The 24,724-nt window shown below is 38.1% G+C and overlaps 2 protein-coding genes across 3 annotated transcripts; both read left to right on the forward strand.

The window, feature by feature from the left end:
- The first annotated feature begins 382 nt into the window (after positions 1-382).
- nwd1 (NACHT and WD repeat domain containing 1) lies at positions 383-17,101 on the forward strand. The gene is made up of 19 exons (XM_026220846.1): positions 383-722; positions 1,529-1,614; positions 1,737-1,853; positions 1,948-2,302; positions 4,012-5,284; positions 6,616-6,819; positions 6,938-7,097; positions 7,195-7,312; positions 7,451-7,615; positions 9,284-9,481; positions 10,488-10,610; positions 11,828-12,030; positions 12,290-12,550; positions 12,626-12,716; positions 14,072-14,220; positions 14,305-14,578; positions 14,705-15,258; positions 16,438-16,543; positions 16,678-17,101. The coding sequence occupies exons 1-19, from the start codon at positions 605-607 to the stop codon at positions 16,986-16,988; spliced, it is 4,866 nt and encodes a 1,621-aa protein (XP_026076631.1). The 5' UTR covers positions 383-604; the 3' UTR covers positions 16,989-17,101.
- A 3,095-nt stretch (positions 17,102-20,196) lies between these two features.
- LOC113054983 (uncharacterized) lies at positions 20,197-24,546 on the forward strand. Of its 2 annotated transcripts, none has more exons than XM_026220852.1 (6): positions 20,197-20,895; positions 21,325-21,458; positions 22,022-22,169; positions 22,656-22,904; positions 22,991-23,249; positions 24,120-24,546. In XM_026220852.1, exons 1-6 carry the CDS (start codon positions 20,522-20,524, stop codon positions 24,318-24,320), a joined length of 1,365 nt encoding a protein of 454 aa, XP_026076637.1. In that variant the 5' UTR covers positions 20,197-20,521; the 3' UTR covers positions 24,321-24,546. The 2 variants fall into 2 exon arrangements, with proteins under 2 accessions (XP_026076637.1, XP_026076638.1); XM_026220853.1 differs by lacking the exon at positions 20,197-20,895 and adding an exon at positions 20,978-21,157 and having other exon boundaries at positions 24,120-24,543.
- The last annotated feature ends 178 nt before the right edge of the window (positions 24,547-24,724 follow it).

A 24,724-nucleotide genomic window follows, 5' to 3' on the forward strand; every position in this document is an offset into this window, starting at 1 on the left:
CTTGAAACAAACAACAGAGAAACAGTTAACACACATGCAGAGGTTCAGCTAACAGCAGGATAAAATCTCCTGCTTTCCTGGGTTTGTGCTCCGTTTCAATAGGTTAATATCAATACTTGTCATTTAAAATCATTTTATAATGATTCGTGTTTAAGCAAAATGATTGCACTATCTTTGCTGATTCATAATTATAATGAAAAGCAGCCGTTTATGCTTTAATACACTTCAGGTTAATTAAACACGGGGCAGCTGCTCTGGGTCTCCAGGGTGTGATCTCTGCTGCAGGCGGCGGGTCTCTCTCGGCCTTCCTGATCTCAGTGGATAAAATGACGGGGTGCGGAGGAGAACAAACAAATGAGCTGGCGCGCTTCACAACAGAGCTGTTTTCTTTTCCTTATTGCTGGGGAAAACATATTTTTCATCTAATTAATATTTGGCTTTCAGGTTCTTTTTTCACGTCTCAGACTGCGCAGTGATGATCGGTAGATCTGGAGCTCTTTGTTCAGTGCTGTAGAGTCACTTTGGGGCGCGCAGATTTGGGTGGGTTATGAGGACAGGGAGGCAGGCGCTCATCCTCAGGAGTTCTTGAGGTGTGTTGGTCGGGATGGCGGTGGTGGAGATGGCTGAAGCTCTTGGGTTGGAGGCTCTGCGGGGACAGAGCGCTGATGCTCTGAAGCCTGTTTCCAGAATGGTGCGGGTGTTCATCAGCTCCACACACTCGGGTGAGGTTTAGTGCCTTAACCTTTGTTTTTTGCTGGAATAAAATGTTTTGCTTTGTATTCATAGGTCATGGAAAACCTGTAAATGTAGGGAATTTTGAATCAAATTGAAATTAAATAAACAATCTTAAAAATAAAATGAATGGTGATTTCTATAGTGATTTTCTAGTTGTGCTTGGTTCTAAAAAGTTTTTCAATTTGTGTGCAGTCTCTTTGAAATACACAAAAAAAAAAAAAAAAAAAAAAAAAAAGTTTATCGCGTAATAACAAGTGATGGGAAAATCATGGAAATGCATTAGTGTGGAATATATGTCACCATAATCTGCAATGTTTCTAAATTGATCTTTATTTAGTGGAGGAAGGCAGAATTAGGGTCACACTTTAGTTCGGGGAACAATTATGAACTTCAGTAAACTCTTAATTTGTTGCTTATTAATAGTAAGGTAGTTTTAGGTATGGATTAAGGGATCTAAATGCAGATTAACGCATTATTATTGCTTTATTAGTATTAATAAACAGCCAGACTGCTAGTAATATGCATGTTAATAAGCAGCTAGTTAAAAGTGAGAATTTGTCTGTAAAATAAATTAGTTTGTACTAATATTGAAATATTAGAATGAGGTGGTCAGGTATTTTCTATAATAATGCAAAAGCACACAAAAGACTGCTGTATTAGGCAATCAGTTTTCAAAACAGTGCTCTTGGTTTTGAGATAAACATAATCGTGTTATAAGATAATTTACATTATTACAAATCACAAAACGAACTCCTTAGGGACCTGACATTAATACATTTAATTTATTTGACAGACATGAAAAATGAGAGGAATGCATTTTGGGAGAAGGCCTATTCTGAGTTGCAGGCACACTGTCAAAGTTTGGGTCTCGTCTTTGAGGTGAGTGATGAAAATATATTTGCAGTAATCCTGGTGACAAAGGTAAAAACGGTCTAAAATGACATTGCATTTTTATTTATTGGGCATAACCACTGTTCAAAAAGCAGCCTTTTTTTTTGCAGTTAGTGGATTTCAGATGCGGAGTGCGGGACATCTTCACATCTGATCACTTGACAACTGAACTGTGCATTAAAGAAATCGAGTCCTGTCAGAGAATATCAGATGGCCCAACTTTTATCGTACGTTTCATCAGCAACCTAATTTTATCCACATCTTTTGAACATTGGTTCTCTGAGCGTAAGTGTAATTCTGTATCTATGTTTATCTTGTCAGGCTCTGCTCGGTAATCAGTACGGCCATCGCTGCATCCCACGCCTCATACCAGAGACGGAGTTTGAGTTGTTGCTTTCAAAACTCCATAAAGATTCAGACAGTTTAAAGCTCCTTAACCAATGGTTCTCCAAAGACAGTAACTCAGTCCCACCCACATATGTCCTCCAGCCAATCACAGCTCACTATCCTCATTACAATGACAGGGGCTCTGAGAGCGGACAGTTGCGTGATAATGACGTCATATCCTGGAATGTGACGGAGTCACGACTGCTGCAGGCGCTCCGCACTGCTGCCCAACAGGCCGAGAGAGAAGGGTACATCAGTGTTGACCAAAAGCGCAAGTTTTTTAAATCTGGTGAGAGACTTCTATGAATATGGTGCAAAATAAGGCACAGATATTTTTTTTCTCATTCCAAACCTGTATGATTTTTGTTTATTTTAACTCTGCCTATACGGCAAAAGTCAGTGGATTCTACAAGAGCACAGGACCCCATTGACATTCTCTGTATAACCAGGCGGCAAGGAAGTCGACCGGAAGTTGAAGTCGGCCGGGTGCCGCCATCTTGTAGCAGAACTTCACTTGCGTTAGCATCCCATTGACCTCCCGTCACTTTGACAGCGAATAACTTTACATCTGAGGCGTTTAAAGACTCCATTTGTCCATTATTTATTTCTAAAGATACACAACGATGTATAAAGGGCTCCGTTACCTTCTATGTTACATTATGGCCCCGTAGAAACAGTTTTTGTAAAAATAGGCTAACGATTGCATCATAACAACTCGACTCTCTGTCGCATTACCGTACAGACAGGAGGAGAAGCTCGCAGGTAATTAAATTAATATGGCGTACTGGCGTTATATTTTAAAATACTATACACAATAATTAATCAGAATACTTACTCCTGTTCACTCACGACAAAGAACTCCCCGCTCAAGCTCGCCGTCTCTGCAAGATTAACGATGGCAGTTTGCACGCACAGCTACTAGATTTACATCTGTCAGACAGGTTGCTGACGTCGTCAAGCTTAGTTTGCGTCAGAAACGGAAGTGCTAAAAAACGCTAAAAATGGGCTTCACTTGTCTCAATTGAGTTCCAATGGGGTCGCTGTGTCCATTTCTTTTACTGTCTATGTGTATAACCAAGTGTGCTGCATACATCCTGAAAAGTGGGACGAAACGTGTTGTTTTTCCCACTGGTGGCTGAATGCTGTACAGCACATAAACTTCACCCTCTCATCTAAACAAATTGGATGTGGGACTTTAAACTGCGGCTCCACCTGATCACTACTGCAAGAACAGTGACTGGTGTAATGCATTGCTAAGTAATTAATAACTGTTTTATTAATTTTACTATTACTATTTTTTATATTTTATTAATTTCTACTATTTTATTAATTTTCACTTGAAAAAGTAGGGGATTACTTGTAATTGTAATTAAATGAATGCACAATTAAATTAAAAATTGAATGAACTATGAAGCAATTCTATATAAAACAATAGTGGATTCAACATTAAATTTTAAAATGGATGTTTTTAATGTAACCTCCCTTTAAATACTTTGGTCAGTTCAAGAATCATTTATGCAGTTTTATTTATTTTAAATAATTAAAATAGTAGTTTCATGTCTATCTTTTATGCCACTGACTTTTTTAAACCAACAACAAAAAAGCATATCACTTTTTGTATTATAGTGTTTCCGTTTCCCTTTATTTCATGTTTTTTACAATTTTTACAACATTATTACCAACCGTGTTTGCCTAAGTACATTTCAGTTTTTGTGATTTTGTGTATGTATATATTTATTCTTTTTTTGCTAGGAATAAATATTAACCAAACATCTAAACATTTAGTCAAGATTTGAAAGAAAAGTCAATGAGATTATTTACATTTCCTCTTGCCATGTTCCAGCCAAATGATTTTACTTCTCGTTTGTTACAATTATAATTGTTTGCTGTTTTTAAGAAAATCATATAGTAAAGGGTTGTAAAATGTGGGACATGAGTCCTGTCTTAGTTTTTCCTTATATTTGAATGATTATCATGCTTTTTGTGTGTATTTCATAGTCTTAGAGTATGAGATGGAGCACGGCTTTCTCCAGACCCGAAAGGATGCATCAGCGGTGCTGTTTTTCCGTGAACTTCCACGACTCAGTAAAAGAGACTGCAAGAAAAACTTTGCAAAGTTTCTTCTGGACGTCACAGCCGATGGCTTGCTGGACACTGAAGCCCGCGAGCTCTTGGCCGATCTGAAGCAGCGTATCTGCAACACAGGTCGCCTCCAGCCCCTCAGCATGGAGCTCACCAAAGGAGCGATGGACCCGAGCCGCAAAGAACACAAGGAGTACCTGGGAAAACTGTGTGAGCAGGTGACATCCCAAATGAAGGAACTGATCAGCAGGAACGCTCTGCAAACTTCAGGAGCTTGCAGCACTTTAGATCCAGGATGGTCTTGGTTGAAACAGGAGATCTACCATCACGCCATGCTGAGCGAGGAGAAGTGCTCCGTGTTTAAAGGAAGGGACAGCATTCTGGGAAAGATCAGCATTGCCATGTGGGAGTCCACTAATGCTTGCCATGAACCCCTTCTGGTTCATGGACCTTCAGGGGTTGGTAAAACAGCTCTGCTTTGCAAACTGGCACAGGAAATGCGAGGCGTTGTTGACCATCGGGGAGTTGTGGTGCTGAGGCTGCTGGGAACATCTCCGCTCAGCTCGGATGTTGACTCTGTTCTCAGAGGTGTTTGTCTTCAAGTGTGTGGAGCTTTAGGGTTGCAGTTCCCCTATCCACATATTGCCAACGTGCATGAAGAGCTAGTTCGTTTTTTCCATTCCATGCTGGAAGACGTGTCAAAACAAGGAGACACACTCCTACTCATCCTGGACTCACTGGACCAGCTTTTAGAGGCAAACAAACCTCATAAACTAGACTGGATACCTAAAGTGATCCCTCCCAATGTGCAGCTTGTACTCTCCATTTCTGACGACTGTGTTGAGAAATGGCAATCTTTGGTTCCAGCAGAACAAAACGTCTTTAATGTGGAACTTCTCACGGATGATCAAGGGAAAGACATTATTGGCGGATACATGAGTGCAGCTGGACGCAAGCTGACCTCAGAACAGTTAGACACCATCTTAAACCGCTTCCAGCAAAGCAGAAGCCCTTTGCATCTGAAACTCATGCTAAACTCTGCCAAGCAGTGGTCCTCCTGCACCTCCATGTCTAATGTTCACCTGGGGATCTCTGCGCAGGAAGTGATGACACAGTTTGTGGAGTCACTTGAGGAGAATCATGGGAAGAAGCTAGTTAGTCATGCTCTGTGCTTCATCCTGTTATCAAGGCAAGTCATATCTTGCTATGTTGGTTTTAGGAGTTTTCTGACATGTTAACTTTTTAATGACAGCTTATGAGGATGCTTTGGTAATTAAGTATAATGAAGTCTTTATACTGCCAAGCTTTGCCACATCAAAATTGCATGTAAAAAGTTTACGGTGCATAAAAGATTAGCAAAGCTAACCCTGTATAAATGTATATCGTTTTACAGTTGAATTAATTAATTTGAATCATTTAATGGACCTTGGTGGTAGAACCCTACATTTCCCAGCATACTCTTATTTAATCAATACATTAGACAGATTCATGGTATTTATGTCAACATAGGCTATTTTTGTTTTTTTTAATTGTCATATATATTTAATTTCTTTAATTTTTTTCAGTTAAATGTTGAAGTATTAAATACACACACACCAAATGTTCTCAAATATGCTGTGAAATACTCCTCAGTGGTCCCCACTAGTTAAAAAGGGTATATAAATCAGACCAAATCTGTTTTTATTTAAACCTAGTGTGCACTAGTTCTGCTTGTTTTTTGATGGGTATGTGTAGGGGCAGGTATGGAAGCACGTTTCTGCCACTGAATAAAAAGTAAAACAAGGTTTTTCTCAGAATTGCGAGTTCATATCTTGCAGTTATTCCGAGTTATTAAGTCAAAATTACTAGTTATAAAGTCAGAATTGTGAGTTTTTCTCACAATTGCAAGTTCATGTCTCGCAGTTCTGACATTTTTTCTCAGAATTGTGACTTGCGGAATATAAACTCATAATTTTGTGAAAAAAAAAAACTCGTATAACTCAGATTTTAAAAAAAGAATTGTGAGATAAAATGTCGCAATTAACTTTAATTTTTTTATTTAGTGGCGGTAACGGGCTTCTATAGGTAGTGGCTTCGTTAGGTATCATTAGCCACATATAAAATTTATATTAAAATGAATGGAAAGTCTATGTAATGTCCTCACTAAGAGTGTTATTGTTCGGCTAATGAAACTTATCACTAATAATGTGCTTGTTTTAATTTCTTAAAATTCAATAGCAGTATTTTTCTTTCATTACAATTCAAATTCCAGTGCAACATCATGTGGGCGTAGCCAATTCTATTCAAACTCTTTCATTTTCAAATTCACATTCCATTGAAAGGTAGCCAATTCTTAAATTCTGAATTTTGAGTTGCCATAGCTAATGTGTTTAAGTAGCCTCTGTGCCATGTTAAAAGTGCTTTTTGTGGCTATATTTGCCACTTCAGACATTTCAGAAACTAGCCTTCACGTGTCCACCACGCATCGCAATGAACATGTAAGTTTCTAAATGTATTTATTTGTTTTTTATATTTATTCAGAAGTGGTCTATCAGAGGCAGAGTTACAGGATGTCTTGTCATTAGATAATGACGTTCTGGCTGAAATGTATAAGTACTGGCTTCCTCCAAGCCACACACTCCTGCGCTTCCCAAGACTTCACTGGTCCCGTCTCCGTCATGACCTGACAGCTCATCTGACGGAGAGATGGGAGGGTGGTGTTATTCTGCTGGGTTTCACCCACAGGTAAAGGTTTGCTCAGACCTTTCGGTTACCACTGATGTGTTCAGAATTTTCCCAGCAGTCAAACAACATATCAGGGAAAGCACAATGCCTTTTTTATATCAGCCTTTGATTTTCTTAGGCAGTTCGCAGAGCTGGTAAGGAAGAGATATTTATCACGCGAGATGAAAACAGACATGCACGCGATCCTAGCCGAATACTTTTTAGGACAGTGGAGTGGGGGGCAGCTCAGGCCAATCATTCTGCCCTCACTGAGTACGCTGCTCAATGCTGACAGAAAGGTATTGTTCAAGATCACAAAATCAGCACTATGTCAAATATGCTTTAGATGCTAAGTAACCTGTGTTTTTGATGGTAAAACATGCTGTTTTTTTCAAGGTACCACCCCAGCCCTTGTGGTTCACTGAAGAAGTCGCCAATATGCGGAAGCTTCATGAACTGCCCTATCATCTCGCTCATGCGGGAAAATGGGAGGAGCTTCGCCAGTCAGTGCTCGGTGAGGCTTAGATGGGATTCTATTGGACATTCTCATTCTCCGCTGTCTATGTTTTTATAAACATAACTACTGTATATAAGCATGTACGACATGTATAAACAAATATATAAAAACATGAACGTGCATTTACTCTCACAGGCAGTCTGGACTGGTTATGTTGTAAAACTCTGCAGTGTGGCGTGAGCTGTGTTATTCAGGACCTGTCGCTTTGCACTGACCTCACAGACTGTCCTGAGATACAGATGCTGAAAGAGACATTTCTGCTTCTTAAGCCCTCGTTAGTTTTTAGCGACGGTCGTGTAGGTAAGTGTATTGACCAGTAACATGTACTTAATAAAGCAAATGTAAATAAGATTACATAAAAGTTAAAGGGGTCATCGGATGCTTCATGCACTTTTACAAATTGTTTGAACTGAAATGTGTGTGGGCAGTGTGTGTGTACATAACCAGGGGTGCACATAATTTTTTCAGCCTGGCTTTCAGAAGAGAACCTGGAGATTTGATTTGGTCCTCACACTGCATATAGCACGACCCATTAAATGCCACTATAAAAATGAATTAATAATAGTTATAATATTATTACATTTTATTAATTTAGTTTTTTTTATTAAATAATAGTAAATAAACTAAATAATAGTGTGTGATAATATTATAAAAAATAAGCAGTCGTAGTTTTAAATACAAATGCATTTATTTTATAGTAAATAAACTTAAAAATAAAATGCTAATATTTACTACTACTTTGTTTGTTTGCCTCTTTAAGAAGAATCGCTTTAGGTATTCCCCAATTTTAAAAAAGCGTCTAAAAATAAATAAACAAAAGCGTTTTAAAACTTAAAATCAGCAGGCTTTTATTTTGGCGGGTTGAAGGCAAGTAAGTATACGCGCTTCCGGATTTACTGCTGCCGATTAAAGAACGTCAGTGGATGAATACATAGACAGTAAAATAATAAAAAATAGCCTAGATTCATGCTTTAAAATAAAACTTATATAGTACAATTTCTGATCTAAAATGGTAATGGTGCATTAACTGCTGTCAACCATGTCGGTACGGAAATGCGCTGTCACAACATATTTATATTTGCATTTGTTATTTTGGTCGCACATGCAGACCTGCGGACCACTTATGTGCACCCCTGTACTTAACCATCCTATAATGATAAAAATCTTTTTTTTTTTTTTATCTCATTAAATCATTTACGCTTTCTCAAATCGAGCTGATCTCAGATGCCTGTCTTTGTGACGTCACACTGACAGGCCCCTCCCATGATAGTTTACTTTAGACCCACCCTGAATGAGCTGTCATCAGTCCACCATTGTTTCACCATTGGAGAAGATGTAGACAAGAATGACTCCTAAGCGATCGAGGTGTTCTGTTGTTGGATGTATTAATGAACATAGCAGTCGTCATTTACTTCTGACATCTGAACCCACTGAAGACGCAATGGATTATGTTTGTTTTTGAAGGGAATGTGCTCCCGATCTACATAAATGCATCTATGTTCGCGCAAATCATTTGTGATCCAGCTTCAACAACAGAAAAAGTATCACCTTTCCTAACAATGTGCTAATTAGCAAGTTTCACGCTGAATGCGGCTAAAGTAAACAGTCCCTCAGAGAGCGCTCAGGAAGAGAGGGGCGGGGTCAGCAGAGCTCATTAACATTTAAAGGAACATGCTACAAAATGGCTTGCTCTGAAAATAGCTGTTTTTGAGAGGTTGTTTTACCCTACCATTGAGAAATTGTAACCAAACTATGTTACAGACTTTTCATTACGACCCTAAAAAATCATATCAACTTTTGGAAAATGGGCATCCGATGACCCCTTTAAGAAATAGAAATAGACTGAAAAAAAATTCCCTTTAAACATTGTTAACAATTCAATAAATCTGCTGCAATATAACTAGAATCTTTCAGTATTTGTATTTATTTATTAACTGAACCAATTCTTCTGTTTCTCGCTTCTATAAGATCCCTCACTTTTGGTCACAGAGATCTTCGCCAGGCTGCAGGGCCTCGCTGATCTCTACCCCTCCGTGATTGGTCAGCTGTGTTCTCAATGCGTGGACTGGTTTGGTTCCTGTACTGACCCAGTGCTTGTGCCCAAATGCAGCTTCTTTCAGGCCCCTGGGGGCCCACTGAAGAGCACACTCACGGGGTTCATGAAAGGTGACCCAAATGAGCTCAGTATTGGTTTTATTAAAGATTTTAGAGTTAAAAACCCCTCAACACACAGTGGTCCTCATTCATGAAACATTCGTAAATTCTTAGTAATTAATGCGTAAAATGGACCTTCCTGAAAACTCTCCTCTGGATTCACAAATACTTCGTAAAGGTCAGATCTGAGTTAAATGTGTGTATGTTAATGAATCCAATCATTCGTAAAAAGGGCACGCATGCATGCCCCTTCACAATTAACATATTATATAGTAATGGTGTGGAATCCTTTGGACTGAAATCTCAGGTTTGGCAAGTTGTATTGCATACATGCATAAGAGACTAATTGGCTATATGCCAAACTATATATGAATGCATGACCACACAAAAGTTTTTGGCCAGCTGACATAATGCATAGTGCTCTTCTGAAAACGACCAGCATGGTGCTTGAGAGAGCTTTGGCGACACTGAATTTTTATGGAATGAGGCATTGTTTGCTATGATTTGGAATATTCACGGCAGTAACATTACGAGTATCTCATTTTGAAGAATATTACTGAATATAAAAGTGCAGTAACCAGCAATATTAACTTCTCCATCATTGTGTTGTACAAGTATGATGGTTGGTCAGTGTAGTGTTTGTCCCGCCCATCCTCCTTTGTGATTGGACAGCTGTGTAAAAAGGGACAGTGATGTCAAAGAGTTAAAAAACGACAGGGCAAATAAACTCATTAAATATTGTTATAATACATAGTTCATAAAAATGTAGTGTCATAATTTTTTCTAAATGAATACAGAAGGTTTTAATGTTTTATGCATCATTTACGCATGGTAGTACGGTAGGTGTGAATTTCAAACATGTTCAAAATCTGAACTTTTTCATGAATCAGAAAATTTATGTCAGAATAACTACGAATTATTTACACAAAAATTAGTTTTGCTCATGTTTGATGAATGAGGCCCATTCTTTTGCTGATCTGCTCAATTAACTCCACATCATTGCGTTTGACCTTTCAAGGGGTGAAGGCCGTGGTGCTGTGCTCAAAGAGAGAGCTGCTGGTGGCAGGTTCAGAGGATGGACTGATTATAGTCTGGAGTCTAAACCATCTCCAGACTCTTCACACTCTTTCTGGGCACACGGGTAGGTTCTCAACAATATAGTTTCGGAAGTAAAAACTCCATTAATTTTCTTCACAGTGAAATTGATTTAAAACAATAACTGATAACCCTTTAAAGACAGGCTCTGAGGTTGCTACCTAATTTTATGTGCTTTACTTGAACCCATCTGCTCAGATTAGTATAACTTACTTTTAAAATATCAAGTGCAAGGTTAGGGGTTAGATTCCCTGGGAACACATGATAGGTAAAAATTGATAGCCTGAATGCACTGTAAGTCGCTTTGGATAAAAGCGTCTGCTAAATGCATAAATTTAATAAAATTTAAATGTAAAATATTCATGTTTATTAGTGGTGAAGCCTACATTACCCATGATGCTGTACTGAAAATTCCACCAATCAGAGTTGCCGCAAGTAAAGCACTCCAAAAGAGATCTTTAGCTCCGCCCACTCCCATGAAGCTCTGAGAATTACATAATTGAGTCGGTCTCTGTATGCACTCAAAATACTTAAATAATCAGTATTGTGCCTTTGTCTTTTTGTCAGGTTTAAATTATAGTTTTTTGCTTCAATTAAAAGTTTGTGATGCTGTGATTGACCTCTAATACTTCCAGAACTAGCACTGCTGAAAGTGTGGAATTTTTTTTTTTTCATTCTGCTGGCTAGTCAGCCACGTAATTCATATTGTTTTTTTTTAGCGATACATCTTTATATTTTTTATATCTATATTTATGTATTTTTATTACATTTTGATTATTCTTTACAAAATGTAGTTAATTTATTTACTTTTTTTCTTCTTCTAATAGAACAGAACTAAATAGTCCTGGTGTAAGATGAGACAAACAGTCCCCAATGAGACAGTGATGCCACGCTCCCTTAAGAGTGCTCACTTCAGTTCCCTCGTAGTTCCCTCAAACAACGTTGCTATGTAACAAAAAGAGCACTCTGCTATGGGAAGTGTGTAGTTATATGGTGTTTCACATTACATTGTTGATTGCAGCATGAATTCTAGCACGCTCTAATGATCAATCAGAATTCAGGACCGGTGCTATCCCTTTTATTCTGTGTGTGTGTGTGTATATACATATCAAGTCAGAAGTCAGTAAGAGCTTTATAAGTACATTCATAGTTAGACAAACATCTTGCTCGCCAATTTTTAAATAGCTTCTATGTGCCTATTAGAAACTTAAGTCAAAATGTATATTTGAATATAAAGACTTATGTTTCTCTTTCTCTGTATAGCGGGGGTGCTCTCCCTGAAGCTGATGGACAAAACCAGTCACTGTCTGTCTACTGGACTCGATGGCACACTAAGAAAATGGTGTCTGATAAGTGGACAACAGCTTTTCTGTATCACTGATGCCGTGTCTGTCCAAACACACAGCCCTACACACGTTCACATGAATGAAGAAAGGAAGATTGTCATAACCAACCCAAGCAGCCTAGTATGAAATACTTTCATTTGACATTTTTTTAATTAAAGAAACAGTTCATGATAAAATTAAAATTGTCATTATTCACCACCCCCTCTTATCTTACCAATCCAGGAGCCAGGTGTGTAAACGTAGCCACAATGCTGAGGCTGCTAGCCAAGGAGTTTAATTTTTCAGATTCAGATTTCCATTTTTGCATCCCTTTGATCTTTGAGGTAGCTGTGCAGAATGCTGTTGGTTGATATTTTCTCTGCCATCCTTTCCCATACAGGTTAAAGCTTGGCACTTGGACACTGCCGAGCCCCTGTATGAGCTGACAGCAGGGGTTTGTTCTGTTCTTGGTGTTGTGGGGGATGCTGTAGCATGCATATGCAGTGAGGGGGCGCTCTGTTTTTATGACGTATCCACTGGCATGCAACATTCCCAGACCCCTCTACCCCGCTCTGCTGGACACCACAATCTCACCTGCTCCCTGACACTCTCCAAATACTCCAAGATACTCATTGCTTTTGGGGAAGGTCGTCTCCATTCGGTATGTATCTTGTTTCAATAAAGACCAAGCGAAAGCATTTCGGCTTTATTGGAAGGTGTTTGTGTGTGTGTGCAGGTATGGAGCCACAGTATTGAGTCTGTGGTTGATCTTCCCTCTCCAGCTTTGTTCCTCAGAACATCTGAGGATGAAAAACTGCTGTTCGCAGGTGCTTTAACATGAGTCCTTGTCTGATTATCTTTTCTCATTTATTCATTACTGTTGAAGTGTGAGTCACTAACACTTTTCAGGAAATCAAGATATGAATGGCTTACCTCAAATATTAGACATCACAGCATTAATTAAATAGCACTTTCCATGAAAAGGGTGGAAAATAAGGCTTGTAATAATAAAAAAAAAAACTTATTTAGCAAATATATATTTCCTTATTTAGGAAATATAGCTATTTCCCATAGCTATTTTTTTTATTATTATTCATTAATTATTCTTGGAATATTTTGGTGAGAGTGCTTAATATCTGTGTTTCAATGATTGACGCTAAAGGGGTCATATGATGCGATTTCAGGTTTTCATATCTCTTTGGAGTGTTACAAGCTGTTCATAAATAGATAAGATCTATGTCACGATGTGGGAAGATTTGCATAGCACCGTCCAAATGTTTAAGCAAAGAAAGGAGGAGTAACTTTTTTTTCTTGCTGCAGCACGACACTGTGTTTCATTGTGAAAGCAAAACTACTTTGTTGCTTATACACCATGCATATGAACGTACTGTACATATATTCAGGCATTGATCAGGCATTTAAAACAGCTACCGTCTTGGTCTTTAGGGGACCCGATTTCTAGGGGGGATTTCTCATGACACTGGCTGTTTTGACTCGCAGCTTGTAAGTACGTTTTCATATTAAAAAAAAAAAAAGACCTGTGATGCTTCAAACGATTTTGAGCAGTGTAGAGTAACGCTTGTTGTTTGCTGTTTCTCTGATCACAAATGCAGACAAATGGTTTTATGTTTACACGGCACGATACGCAATGCATAAAAATACAATATAAGTCATTGTAAACATTAAATATGTCCCAACTGGATGCAACAAATGCCTCATTTGTAATGGATTTTATTGTTTTTTTCTTGACGCACCGGGACATGGCATCATAATATGGTGAGGTGTGTAACATTTCCATCAGATGCCTGAAGTATTCGTCCAATCACAAAAAATGGGTAGCTGGCCAATCAGAGCACACCTCGGTTTTCAGAATGATGAGCTTTGTAAAAATCTACGCGTTTCAGAAAGGCGGGGCATGGAGGAGCAACAATAATGTACATAATGTGGAAAATAATGTGTTTTTTAAACCTTAAACTGCATAAACACATTGCATTACACTAAATACACAAAATAATGTTCTTATTAGCAACATCATATGACCCTTTGAAACATGCTAGTTTTTGGCTGACTGTATTTATTTTGTTAAACAAGATTTCATCTACAACACTACATTTCATCTACATTTGTAAAACGTTTGAGTGTTTTGAATTCTTTTTTTTATTCCACTTTTTTCTTGTTGAAGGATGTGACAGAACATTGTGCGTGTTCCTGGTGACGCTAACTTCAATGCAAAGGGTTCTGGATCTTCAGCATGACGCATCAGTCTTATGTGCCGTCTCAATCAGTGAAGGTAGTGAAATCATCACAAGTGCCCAGGATCGGATTGTACGGGTCAGTTTAATCCCTTTCTTCCCATAGAGTTTCATTTCACTGCCATTGTCCTGAAAGGAAGTTGATCATCTTGTGCTCTTCAAGGTGTGGAGCGTCACCACAGGAGCCCTGCTGGACTGGATCGGTGTGATGGATTCTGCTGTGTCCTCTTTGGCAGTCCATCAGCGTACTATTATCTCTGCCTCCGTTATTGCCAACCAGCTCAAAGTATGGCAGCTCGACTACAACACCAAGAACAGGAGCAAGTCTTTCATCCCAGCATACTACCCTCTAGTGGCCCTGTCGAAAGACGGTGACACAGTATTCTATGTGAAAGAGGGAAATAAAACACAGGTTTTCACCTGGAGCTCCTCGGAAGGTGAAACATGTAATAAGAAGATACTGTTTTTCTTTGCTGTATTTATGTGCGCGATATCTTTAGCATATGAATCTAAAATCGAATCTGCAAAAGTTCTCGAGCCAAAGTTGTTCATGTGTCTCACAGGTCTGTGGTCTGACAGTATGGACGTTTCCTCAGAAGTGTGCTGTATGGAATTAGCCCAGCAGAAACGTCTACTCTTCTGTGGACTGCGGACGGGTACCATCCTTATTTACCCACTAGACTTTGCCCAAGAAACCTTGTGCCTACCACCTCCAGAAAGCCTACCAATGGTACGCAGCATGGCCATCAGCCCGCGGGAGGACAGAATGGCTGTGGCATATGAGGATTTGGTTTGTCTCTTTGAGATTACATCGAGAGACAGTTTCCCCTGTGTGGACGGCCCGTTTGAGAGGTACTCCCTGTGCCTGCTGCATTCCCCTATCTCTGCCATGGCTCTGCTGTCTGACTGCAGGCTGCTCTATGGGACATTTGGTGGTGAAGTGGTGATCTACGACTTTAAGAGCGCCACGGCAGCTGAGCTGGATCATCACGGCGCAGCCATAACCTGTATCACTTTGAGCAACTGGGATGCACAAGCATTGATTGGCTCTCAAGACTGCGTTCAGAAGTTGTGGAATCTGAGTCCAGTCTTGCTGAATCACACCATGGAGTACAAGGTGAGGGTGTGCAGGTTGCTATGATTGAGCTTTATAAAGAGTTTGTTGCTGGCATGTTTTTAAACTAACAACATGATATCCAAATGAGCATATCCAATGGGGTTTTGACCAATTCTTTAGCTGGTCAGGCTGGTTGTAACTCCAGCTAAAAAAAGCTGAACAACAGCTTGGGCCCAATCCCAATTCTACCCCTTAGCCCTCCCCCTGTCTCAATTCTCTTTTGGTTGGAGGGGTAGGGGTAAGGGGAAGGGGCAAATAGCCCTTCAAACGAAGATTTTTCAGGACCACACTTTAAGCGAAGGGGTATTAATTATCTCGGAAACATGGCTGCTACAGCGAACAAAAAGACTCATAAATGTAAGCTTTTTTTTGTAAGTTCATATTAACGGTCATGTTACTCAAAGAAATGTTTGCAAAAAATTGAGGATATTTGCTAACGTCATATCATTACAGACTGCGTGATATTGCCACAGCATATGTCTGATCAGGGTGATTACTGCCGTATACTAATCCCCCCAATAATAAGAAATCACTACACCATTTTCTCAAATATTGCCTAGAGAGAGAGAAATGGAGGTTGCGTGTATTCGCGTCTGTTCGTTTATCTTTTTAGAGTGAGTTTACTTAAAAACAGCGATTGTATCCTCTCGTCGCTTGAAAACATAATGTAGCGATTCAGTATTTAAACTATATTTCATAAAAGTCGAGGATTGGGCCTTGACCTGCTTAAACCAGCTAAGACCAGCCAACCAGCCTAGTCTGGTTTTAGTTGTTTTTATTATTAATATTATTTTGGCTTTGACAATCAATTAAAAAAGTTTGTAGTTAACATGTTTTCTAAGCTAACTCTCAAATACTTGGTAAAATTGTTTGTTGAACTATAAATTGCCTGAGGTTAAATCTGTTTTGGCTCAGTTCACAGTTCATTTTAAGTTATTGTTAGCATGTTGCTAAACTAACAACTCGAATGGATTACTTAAACATACCAATTCTTATTTATTTATTTTAAACTCAATCATGTTGCAAAAACCTTGGACCAATGAACTCATTAAGAAGTAATTCTTCTAAATTTCCATCAGTGTGCTCTGCGTTTGGAGAAAGCCTACGTATTATAACGTGTCAACAAACAACCATTGTGTGATATTAATAGTGCATGTGTTGTCTTGTTCCATCTTCAAGGGTTTTTATTTTGAAGGCGTCCTCTGTGCTGTCTTCTCCATAAATGATAAATATGTCTTCACTGGATCCCTGGACAAAACCATCAAAGTCTGGGATGTCTGTAGTGGTGAGAACTGTCCGCTGTTGTGCACGACACCTACTTGTTTAGACCGAATCATTCTGTGGAAGAATTGCTAATAATTTGCTAATAATGTCTTTCATGTCTGATTTATTTGCTTGACTTTGGTGATTTCACTACAGGTTGTTTGCTGTACGTCCAGTTTGTCTATTCTCCAGTCATAAAGATGATGCCACACAAGGATGGATTTGTTGCCGTGTCCCAGCATGGCTCTTTCATCAAGGAAGGTTTCCGCTGTCCAGACACCCTTAAACCTGGATACAACCCCCTCCGGGTCTTTAGAGCACATTACCGAGTTACCTCTCGGGAGAAAAGCCTGAACGCTCCTCACACCGTGATCAACGAGCTCCCAGATTACAACCCTGCTCAGTTCAATTTCATCGGCATTGGTTTGATGAAAAGCAAAACATCCAACACGTGTGTTCTCCTCTAAATATGTTCTAGGTTGCAAATCTCTTACCCTTACCTCTTACTATTTGACACACTGTTCTCCTTATGAATGTTGTGCAGTTGCTTTGACACAATGTATCTTTTATAAAGGGCTATATAAATAAAGGTGACTTGACTTGACCTGTGTACAGAATTAGGCTATACACTAGGAAATCATCTGTGTAATTACATAATAAGTAAGTAATAATAACTGAGTAATATATATATATATATATATATATATATATATATATATATATATATATATATATATATATATATATATATTATAAACAATCAAATAATTTGCTATTTATTCATTTTATAGTGATTTAATCAACATTGCAAGTGTTAAAAGTAAAGCAGTGTGGAAGGCAGCAGGTTCCAGAATATATTTTATTAACATTACAGATAATAATATAAACAGAGAGGCACTGGAAAAATATAGTTTTTAATGTTAGTAAGGAACTTAATCACAGCTTTTGCCTTAGTAACTCACAGAACAATGAAGAATAATAATCACATTCTTTGCATCTAATTTGTAACATGTTATAACTGGGTATTTCGATCGCCTGCGCATGGTGAAGTGTGAGCGTTTAAAACCAGGCAAGTCTTTCTGTTGAAGCAAAGGGTTTCGGTCCTGTTACATTTCCTCTTCTTCTGTTTGCATGTGTATTGAATGAACCTACAGTACATTTCAGTTATGATCTATGAGAGATAATATTTCTAGTGGCTCATTGTTGGTTTTACTGTGGTATATGTACTTTGGGTGGCTTTATTTATTTAATTTTTTTCACTAAATAAAACAATTGAGTTGAAATGCTTACCTGAATTTGCTTTACTTGACAATTAAGGGCAGAACCTGAATCCATGTTATCCTGAATGTGAGACTGTTCCAAGAAACATTAATATAAGGATGCAGGACTTACCTTTCGTACCAACAGGTTCGCATGGTTATTGACACTTATGTTTAATATTTCTTTATTTTATTTATTTTTAATGTGTTTTATTTTAAAGTTTTTATTTATTTATTTATTTTTTTTATCACAAATTTTAGATCACACATAGAGAATGGGAATCTAAGTCACGCCAGGTTGGATTCCGCCATGTTTTAGCTTTTAGGTTAGTTTTTAAAACTGAACAGTTGTAATAATTGTAATGATATTTATTTGTGAAATAATCTATTTATGCGCACACACACACACACACACACACACACACACGTCTGGTCAGCTATCCTTGTGGGGACTCTCCATAGGTGTAATGGTTTTTATACTGTACAGACCGTATTTTCTATCGCCCTTCACCAACCCTACCCCTAAACCTAAGGAAACTTTCTGCATTTTTAGATTTTCAAGAAACTTCATTCTGTGTAATTTATTAGCTTGTTTACCCGTGGGGACCTCAATTTAGGTCCCCACCGTGACACGAGTCCCCATGAGTCTGTGTGTATTCAGGTTTAAGTCCCCACCAGAATAGAAAAACAAGTACACACTCACACACACACACACATACACTGAATTATTTACCTTTTCAGAGAACAAAAGGTATTTATTTATTTATTTATTTATTTTTTGCTTTTATAATACTGATCTGGTAAGGGTAATATAGTATTATGTAATACACAAACATTATTTCTTATTCATAGTTAAGTGTTTGCAAGCTTCTTTCATAACAAGAGATAAATGAATATGGTAAATGTTGTATAAATACCTCATAGCTCAATAGCTCAGTTTATTTATAGTGTTATTTGGAAGGTATTTTCTCTATTATAGATCAGTGTCCCAAACCTCATCATGTGAATAATCACGTCAACAAATTCCGAGGTTGTCCGGTTGCCAGATCTTGTATGAAACGCATTCTTCTCACACAATCGAGGCAGACAAACATCAACAGATTTGTCCCTTCAACTTGGCAACCTAAAACAGCGGGAAGTAAGGGATCACTGGTAGAAATGGGACGAGAGGAGACGACTCAGGTGGTGCTCCGGTGAAAGAAACAAATATATATGCAAGTTGAGGTATAGCGCTACTTCAAAAGGCTGTGGTTTAATTGATTAGTTGGAAAGCGCCGGTTTGTTTACTACGGTTAACGGGCAGGGGCGTGTCTAGAGCATTTTCAGTGGGGGGGCCATGCTGGGGCACTGCCTCCTAATGGGGTGGCCGCCAGTGGCCAAAAAAAAAAAGTGTATTACCTATATCCTATTGATTTTATTATTATTATTAACTTGAATAAGTTACTTGTAAACAAATGCAGTAATAAAGCACATTTTTGATTAATTTAGTTTTTGTCATCCCATATATTTATTTATTTTTTTATTTTTTTCATTGAAAGAAACTCCCTATATCTTTACTTCTTTTCATGGCTTGCCACTGCTCTCTTCCCTGCCTTCAAAAGAAACACTTATGTGTGTCTGTTTTTCTCAATCTCAAAAAAAAAAAAAAAAATCAAATTGTAAATGAAATGCACAGAATGCATCCACAACATTTCATGTGTAAATGGTTAAGTTAGGCCTGACAATTTAACTGACTCTCTAACTGACTTACTCTCATGCATTAACAAGTAACGTGTCACCAGACAATTATTATTATGGAACATTCTGTGCATATTGTCATTTGGTGCAATCTTGCTATATGTGGTCACTGTCACAAAATAAACTGATACAAAATATGCAAATCAACATGACTGTTTATTGTTTGATAGCCCCCCAGCGTATTTTACTTTTATTGTGTTTTATTAAACGTTGACTGAACGTTCGATTGAAATCAACCACGACCAACGCGAGCAGAGCCTGACTGGGTAAAAACATTGATCTGAGAAAACCATACAAACAGATTAAACCATACATAAAGGTTACCTACCAGCTCTTTTGCTTTGTTTGGTGCCTTGTGATGTGTCGTTCTTGAACGACGAATCTTTAATGTTACTAGGGAAGAACGAGTCGTCTCTTATGGAGGACCAGGAGTGCCACTTAAAAATAAAATGAAGAATCAATTCATCAATTTAATAATTCAAACATAAAAATGTATATAAATAAATCACTTTTAAATGGACAAATTAATAGACATTTTTAAAGTTGTTTATTTTATTCATGTTTTAAAATGTATTTTAATAATACCATAAAACAATGAATAAAAAAAAAAACATTTTAAATATATGAATAAATAGACACATTTAAACTGTTTATGTATTTCATGTTTTTAAACGTGGATTAATAAAACAATAAAAAGTACATTAATAAATAATTTAAATTAACAAGTTAAATTGCTTTTTTTTTAAAAAAAGCATTTTGGCATTCCTTTTCTCTCTCTATTTGCCAGATGCTTTTCTTTGCCGTTTTGCCAAAAGCTTTTCTTTATCCATTTGTCAATCGAGTTAAAAAATGCCATTGGACAGTACACACGTGGGAGCAACCAATCAACTGTCGCCTCAATTTGAAGCGCCAACTGTCACTGGACAGTTCGAGATCAAGGCTTTATCCCGCTTTCTGTGGGCTTCTGAGGCGCCATTCTTGAACATTATAATTGTTGTGCAAAAATGTCCGGTGGATCTGATCGTGTTTGGAGAGGGATAGTGGATGATTTGCTAGCTTTAGCTGATTTCTGCGAAAGAAATTCTCCTCCTGATTATCATTTTGTATATAGGAGAGTTTCACAGTTGAGGGAAGACGTTGCAAACGCAGCGGAAAATTGTGGTTGTACAATAAACGGAAGGATTTGGGCCACGTTTGATGAGGCACAGAGTGTCATTCAACGACTGAGTCCCTCGGACTGTAGCAGCCGTCACGCTATTGCAGTTCCAAGCATTCTTGAACAACACCAGTCGTTGGATGTACCAGCAGAAGAAACGGCAAGATGTATCGGTGTGTCGCTAAGGACAGTCCGACGAAAACTTGCACGTGATGGCTTAAGGTATGTCACTTAAAAGAAAATGTATCAATGTTGTTTCCAAAAAGAATATGCCTGCTCGCGTTTAACTACAGCGGTCAATTGCATGACTGACTTCATGTAAGATACAATCGTTTTTTAAATCAATAAACTCCCTTTTAAATCAATATTGTGTCAAATTGTGAATACAACCCCTTCAGTCTGATTCAAGACCCCTCCGCTTTCGCTATAACAACCGCCTCGCTCTACAGCATTACAACAAACATAAGGCTGGATATTTACTACAGTTAAGTTGGTTACGTGATGTGGAGGTGGGGGGCGGGGGGCGCTCTAGAATGTATATGAGTAGCCTACTTTAAAGTCGGAATTTGTTAAAATGTTATAATATAATTGTATAACGTAAAACTTGTGTGTGTAACGCCTTACTATAATTAAAACATGCCTTGTTTTTAGGAAACGTGACTTGTACACCTCCATTACGAATGAGGAGTTGGATAGAATAGTGTCGGAAATACACCACAGATACCCCAATGCTGGCTACAAGATGATCTTGGGACACATAAGATCCAGGGAACTTCATATTCAAAGTAGGAAATGTAGCAAATATTAACATTTTATGTCTAATGACATTTTTAATGTCTTATCCGCATTTGAAATTAACAGATATTTTTGGCCTTTTTTCTTTTGGCTAAAAATCAATACATTTTGGTGCATCCCTACCATTGGCTTTTTCCATTTACACCTTTACAAAATTCCTTTTTGTATGTTTTGGGCATTATTCCTATTTGGGCAGGCAAATGTGGGTAAAAAAATTACAGTGGCGGGTGACACTGTCAAATCACTAGCCAAGTTATGTTTCACTTTACTGGGAAGATTAAATCAAACAGCACAAATTGAGCGCAGTTACTCAATGTGTGAGTCATATACTGTATGTTTTAAATACAGTCTAATTACACTTCATCTGTATGTATCTGATGTACTTGAACATAGACAGCCATCACTATGCAAGAAATAACAATGTGCCGCTAGTTCATTTGAGTCAGATTTAAATGATGTAAAACTTGCTAAAAAAAGGCATCCAAAATGTGCAGTTTCTCTTAAAAAAATGCAAGATCTAACATATGAATATTATTGTTATAATCTGTTGCAGAACACAGGGTTTTAGCATCATTAAGACGAGTAGATCCGGAAGGAATGGAACTGCGCAGGTTACGTCTTAGGACAGCCCGACGCCGACGTTACAGTGTACCAGCTCCCAACAGTGTGTGGCACATTGATGGGAATCATAAACTTATTCGGTTGGTGTTAAGCATTTCTTTGGTAAAGTTAATGGATAATGTTGCTAATGTCTAGGGTCACACATAATCTGCTCTCTTACACACCTAAATATAATCCTTTACATATGTCTACAAAATAAAATTCCCATCAGTCACAAAGTTTTATTTATCAAATATTTTGTTTTGTTTTATGTTTTCAGCTACCAATTATAGTGTAATAGTCTTGTATTCTTTCAGATTATCAGAATATATGCAAAAAAGTCTGCATGCTTGATCTTGCCCTACTTGTTATATGTAATGATTTAATGTTATGCTTTTATTGACATAAGTGAATATGTGGTGTAGGAAGAAAGCCATTCCTTAAAACCTTTCCTGTACTATTGGACACAAAATTATGTTCAATGTTGCAGCCATTGCATATAGTTTTTGTGTGCTTGTGTGGGACAAGTTATTTTTTAATGCATGTTGTATTCTTAAATGAGTAACTTTAAATACTTAAATTTGCAGATGGAGAATTGTTATCCATGGGGGAATTGATGGTTTTTCCCGGCTTGTGGCGTACTTAAAAGTTGCCACAAACAACAAGGCTCAAACAGTGCTGCAAAGCTTCCTGTCTGCTGTACAAATATATGGTGTTCCCTCTAGAGTGCGTTCTGACAAGGGGGGAGAAAATGTAATGGTTGCCCGCTTCATGATAAGAACCAGAGGAGCAAACAGACAGTCACACATCACAGGAAGAAGTGTGCACAACCAGAGGTAGGCTGGTTACCTTGTAGCCACATGAATAGCATTTTCCTTCACTGAACTTTTTTTAACTGAAGTTTGTTTGTTTTTTATGTAAGAATTGAGCGGTTGTGGAGAGATGTCTTTGACCAAGTAACAGACCTCTTCTACACCACCTTTCGTCGGTTGGAAGATGAAGGATGGCATAATCCGGACCAGGAAGTGGATTTGTTTGCCTTGCACTGGTCTTACATACCACAAATTCAGAGGCATCTACAAGAATTTCAGAGTGCCTGGAATAGTCACAGTCTAAGATCTGCTGGCAACAGAACTCCGCTGCAGCTTTGGTCAAATCATGAGAAGGAAGGCTCAAATCAGGTAATTATGCAGTGGGTTTAGTTAAAGGTGCCTTATGCAACTTGTTCCATAATAAAATATCCAATAATAACCCTTATATGTCATCAGCTAACGTTAAAACATAGTATCTGGCAGAGTGTCAGAAATGACATTCCCCCCACTGCCTTGGTAGCCAGCATATATTGGAGTCGGGACGTTTTGTGGCCTGTACATTTGTAAGGGTGTGTGTGAGGTGATAGCCAATGACAGGGTTTGAGGGCAGGTACACAGAGTTACAAACACGCCCAATATTTTGTTAAAGTAATGGCGGACGAAAGCCCTACTAGCGACAGAGCTTGCCAAAAAAAAAAAAGATAATATAGCAATGCAAAGAGAGCATCAGATAAAGCCCCGAGTAAAACCAGAGTAAATCTGGGTTTGGCGTTTGTCAGATGGCAGCAGATGAGGTTTGCATTTGGATTGAAGAGCGATGCAGAGTTGGCCACGTTTCTATTGGACAGGTACAGTAATGTAATACCCCATTCATCAGGTTAGCTAGTTAGTTCGCAAACATTCATTGTGATCTCTGCAAAAGAGACAATTTTGTTGCTTTTTGGACGTTTCAGATTTAAAAACGTCAATAAAGGCAAAGCTGTCAATCAAACTCAGTTAGTAACCATTACAAGTGTAATTAAACTAATTGCCTATAGGTGGCTCCAAGTTGCATAAGGCACCTTTAATTACTTTACTTTTATAGAAGGATGGTCCTTTTTTTTCCCCATTTATTTCTTCACTGATAAATTGACAATGAAAAATCTAAGAGTAAAAATGTAAACCTAAGTACTGATCAATTAATTTAATTGTTTTTAATTAAGTTTTCTAAATTATTTATTCATACTGAAACTGTTGTAGATTGACATTGATGATGAAGTCAGGGAAGATATTCAAGGGCAACAAGCAGAAGGTGTTCATGTTCCTGAGTTGGATATGCCTCGAGGCTTGACCGAAGAAGAGCTGGCAACACTACCAAACCCGGATGTACCTTTCTCAGATGCATTATCTGTCTACATGGAAACCGTTCTTGCTGTAAAACAAATGATTGGTGAATCATAGTCTTCTCTTTGCGAAGTCTGGTACGTTATTCCACTGCATTTCTGAGCGTTTTAGTCGACGTTGTTCCTGGTTCTTGATCTCTGCCCGTGTCCTAGTGTTCCTATTTCTGCCTCACCCTCTGGACTTGTCTGTTTGTTGGATTGCCTGCCTGTGTATGACCTTTGCCTGTATTTTGATTACGATTCTGAATAACACTTAAAATAAACTGCATTTGGATCCTCAAACTTTGTGTCTCGGAGCAGTTTGTAACAATATGTGCATATCAGAAAGACATTGTATTTGTTGATTAGGAATCAGACAACAGTAATATCTGAAAAAGCATTTAATTTATGCATTAACACACTGTAAACATTTTAAACTCATTAAAAGTTGGAATTAACCATGTCAGTATGACGAGATTAACT

This window comes from Carassius auratus, chromosome 36, assembly GCF_003368295.1.
Source record: "Carassius auratus strain Wakin chromosome 36, ASM336829v1, whole genome shotgun sequence".
Taxonomy (NCBI): Eukaryota; Metazoa; Chordata; class Actinopteri; order Cypriniformes; family Cyprinidae; genus Carassius; species Carassius auratus.

Coding starts and splice junctions, on each gene's coding strand:
- nwd1 (XM_026220846.1), top strand. CDS start 605: ATGGCGGTGGTGGAGATGGCTGAAGCTCTTGGGTTGGAGGCTCTGCGG. Junction 12,551..12,625: donor GGGAAGGTCGTCTCCATTCG/GTATGTATCTTG, acceptor GTGTGTGTGCAG/GTATGGAGCCACAGTATTGA. Junction 14,221..14,304: donor CCCAGGATCGGATTGTACGG/GTCAGTTTAATC, acceptor GTGCTCTTCAAG/GTGTGGAGCGTCACCACAGG.
- LOC113054983 (XM_026220852.1), top strand. CDS start 20,522: ATGTCCGGTGGATCTGATCGTGTTTGGAGAGGGATAGTGGATGATTTG. Junction 20,896..21,324: donor CTTGCACGTGATGGCTTAAG/GTATGTCACTTA, acceptor CCTTGTTTTTAG/GAAACGTGACTTGTACACCT. Junction 23,250..24,119: donor AGAAGGAAGGCTCAAATCAG/GTAATTATGCAG, acceptor AAACTGTTGTAG/ATTGACATTGATGATGAAGT.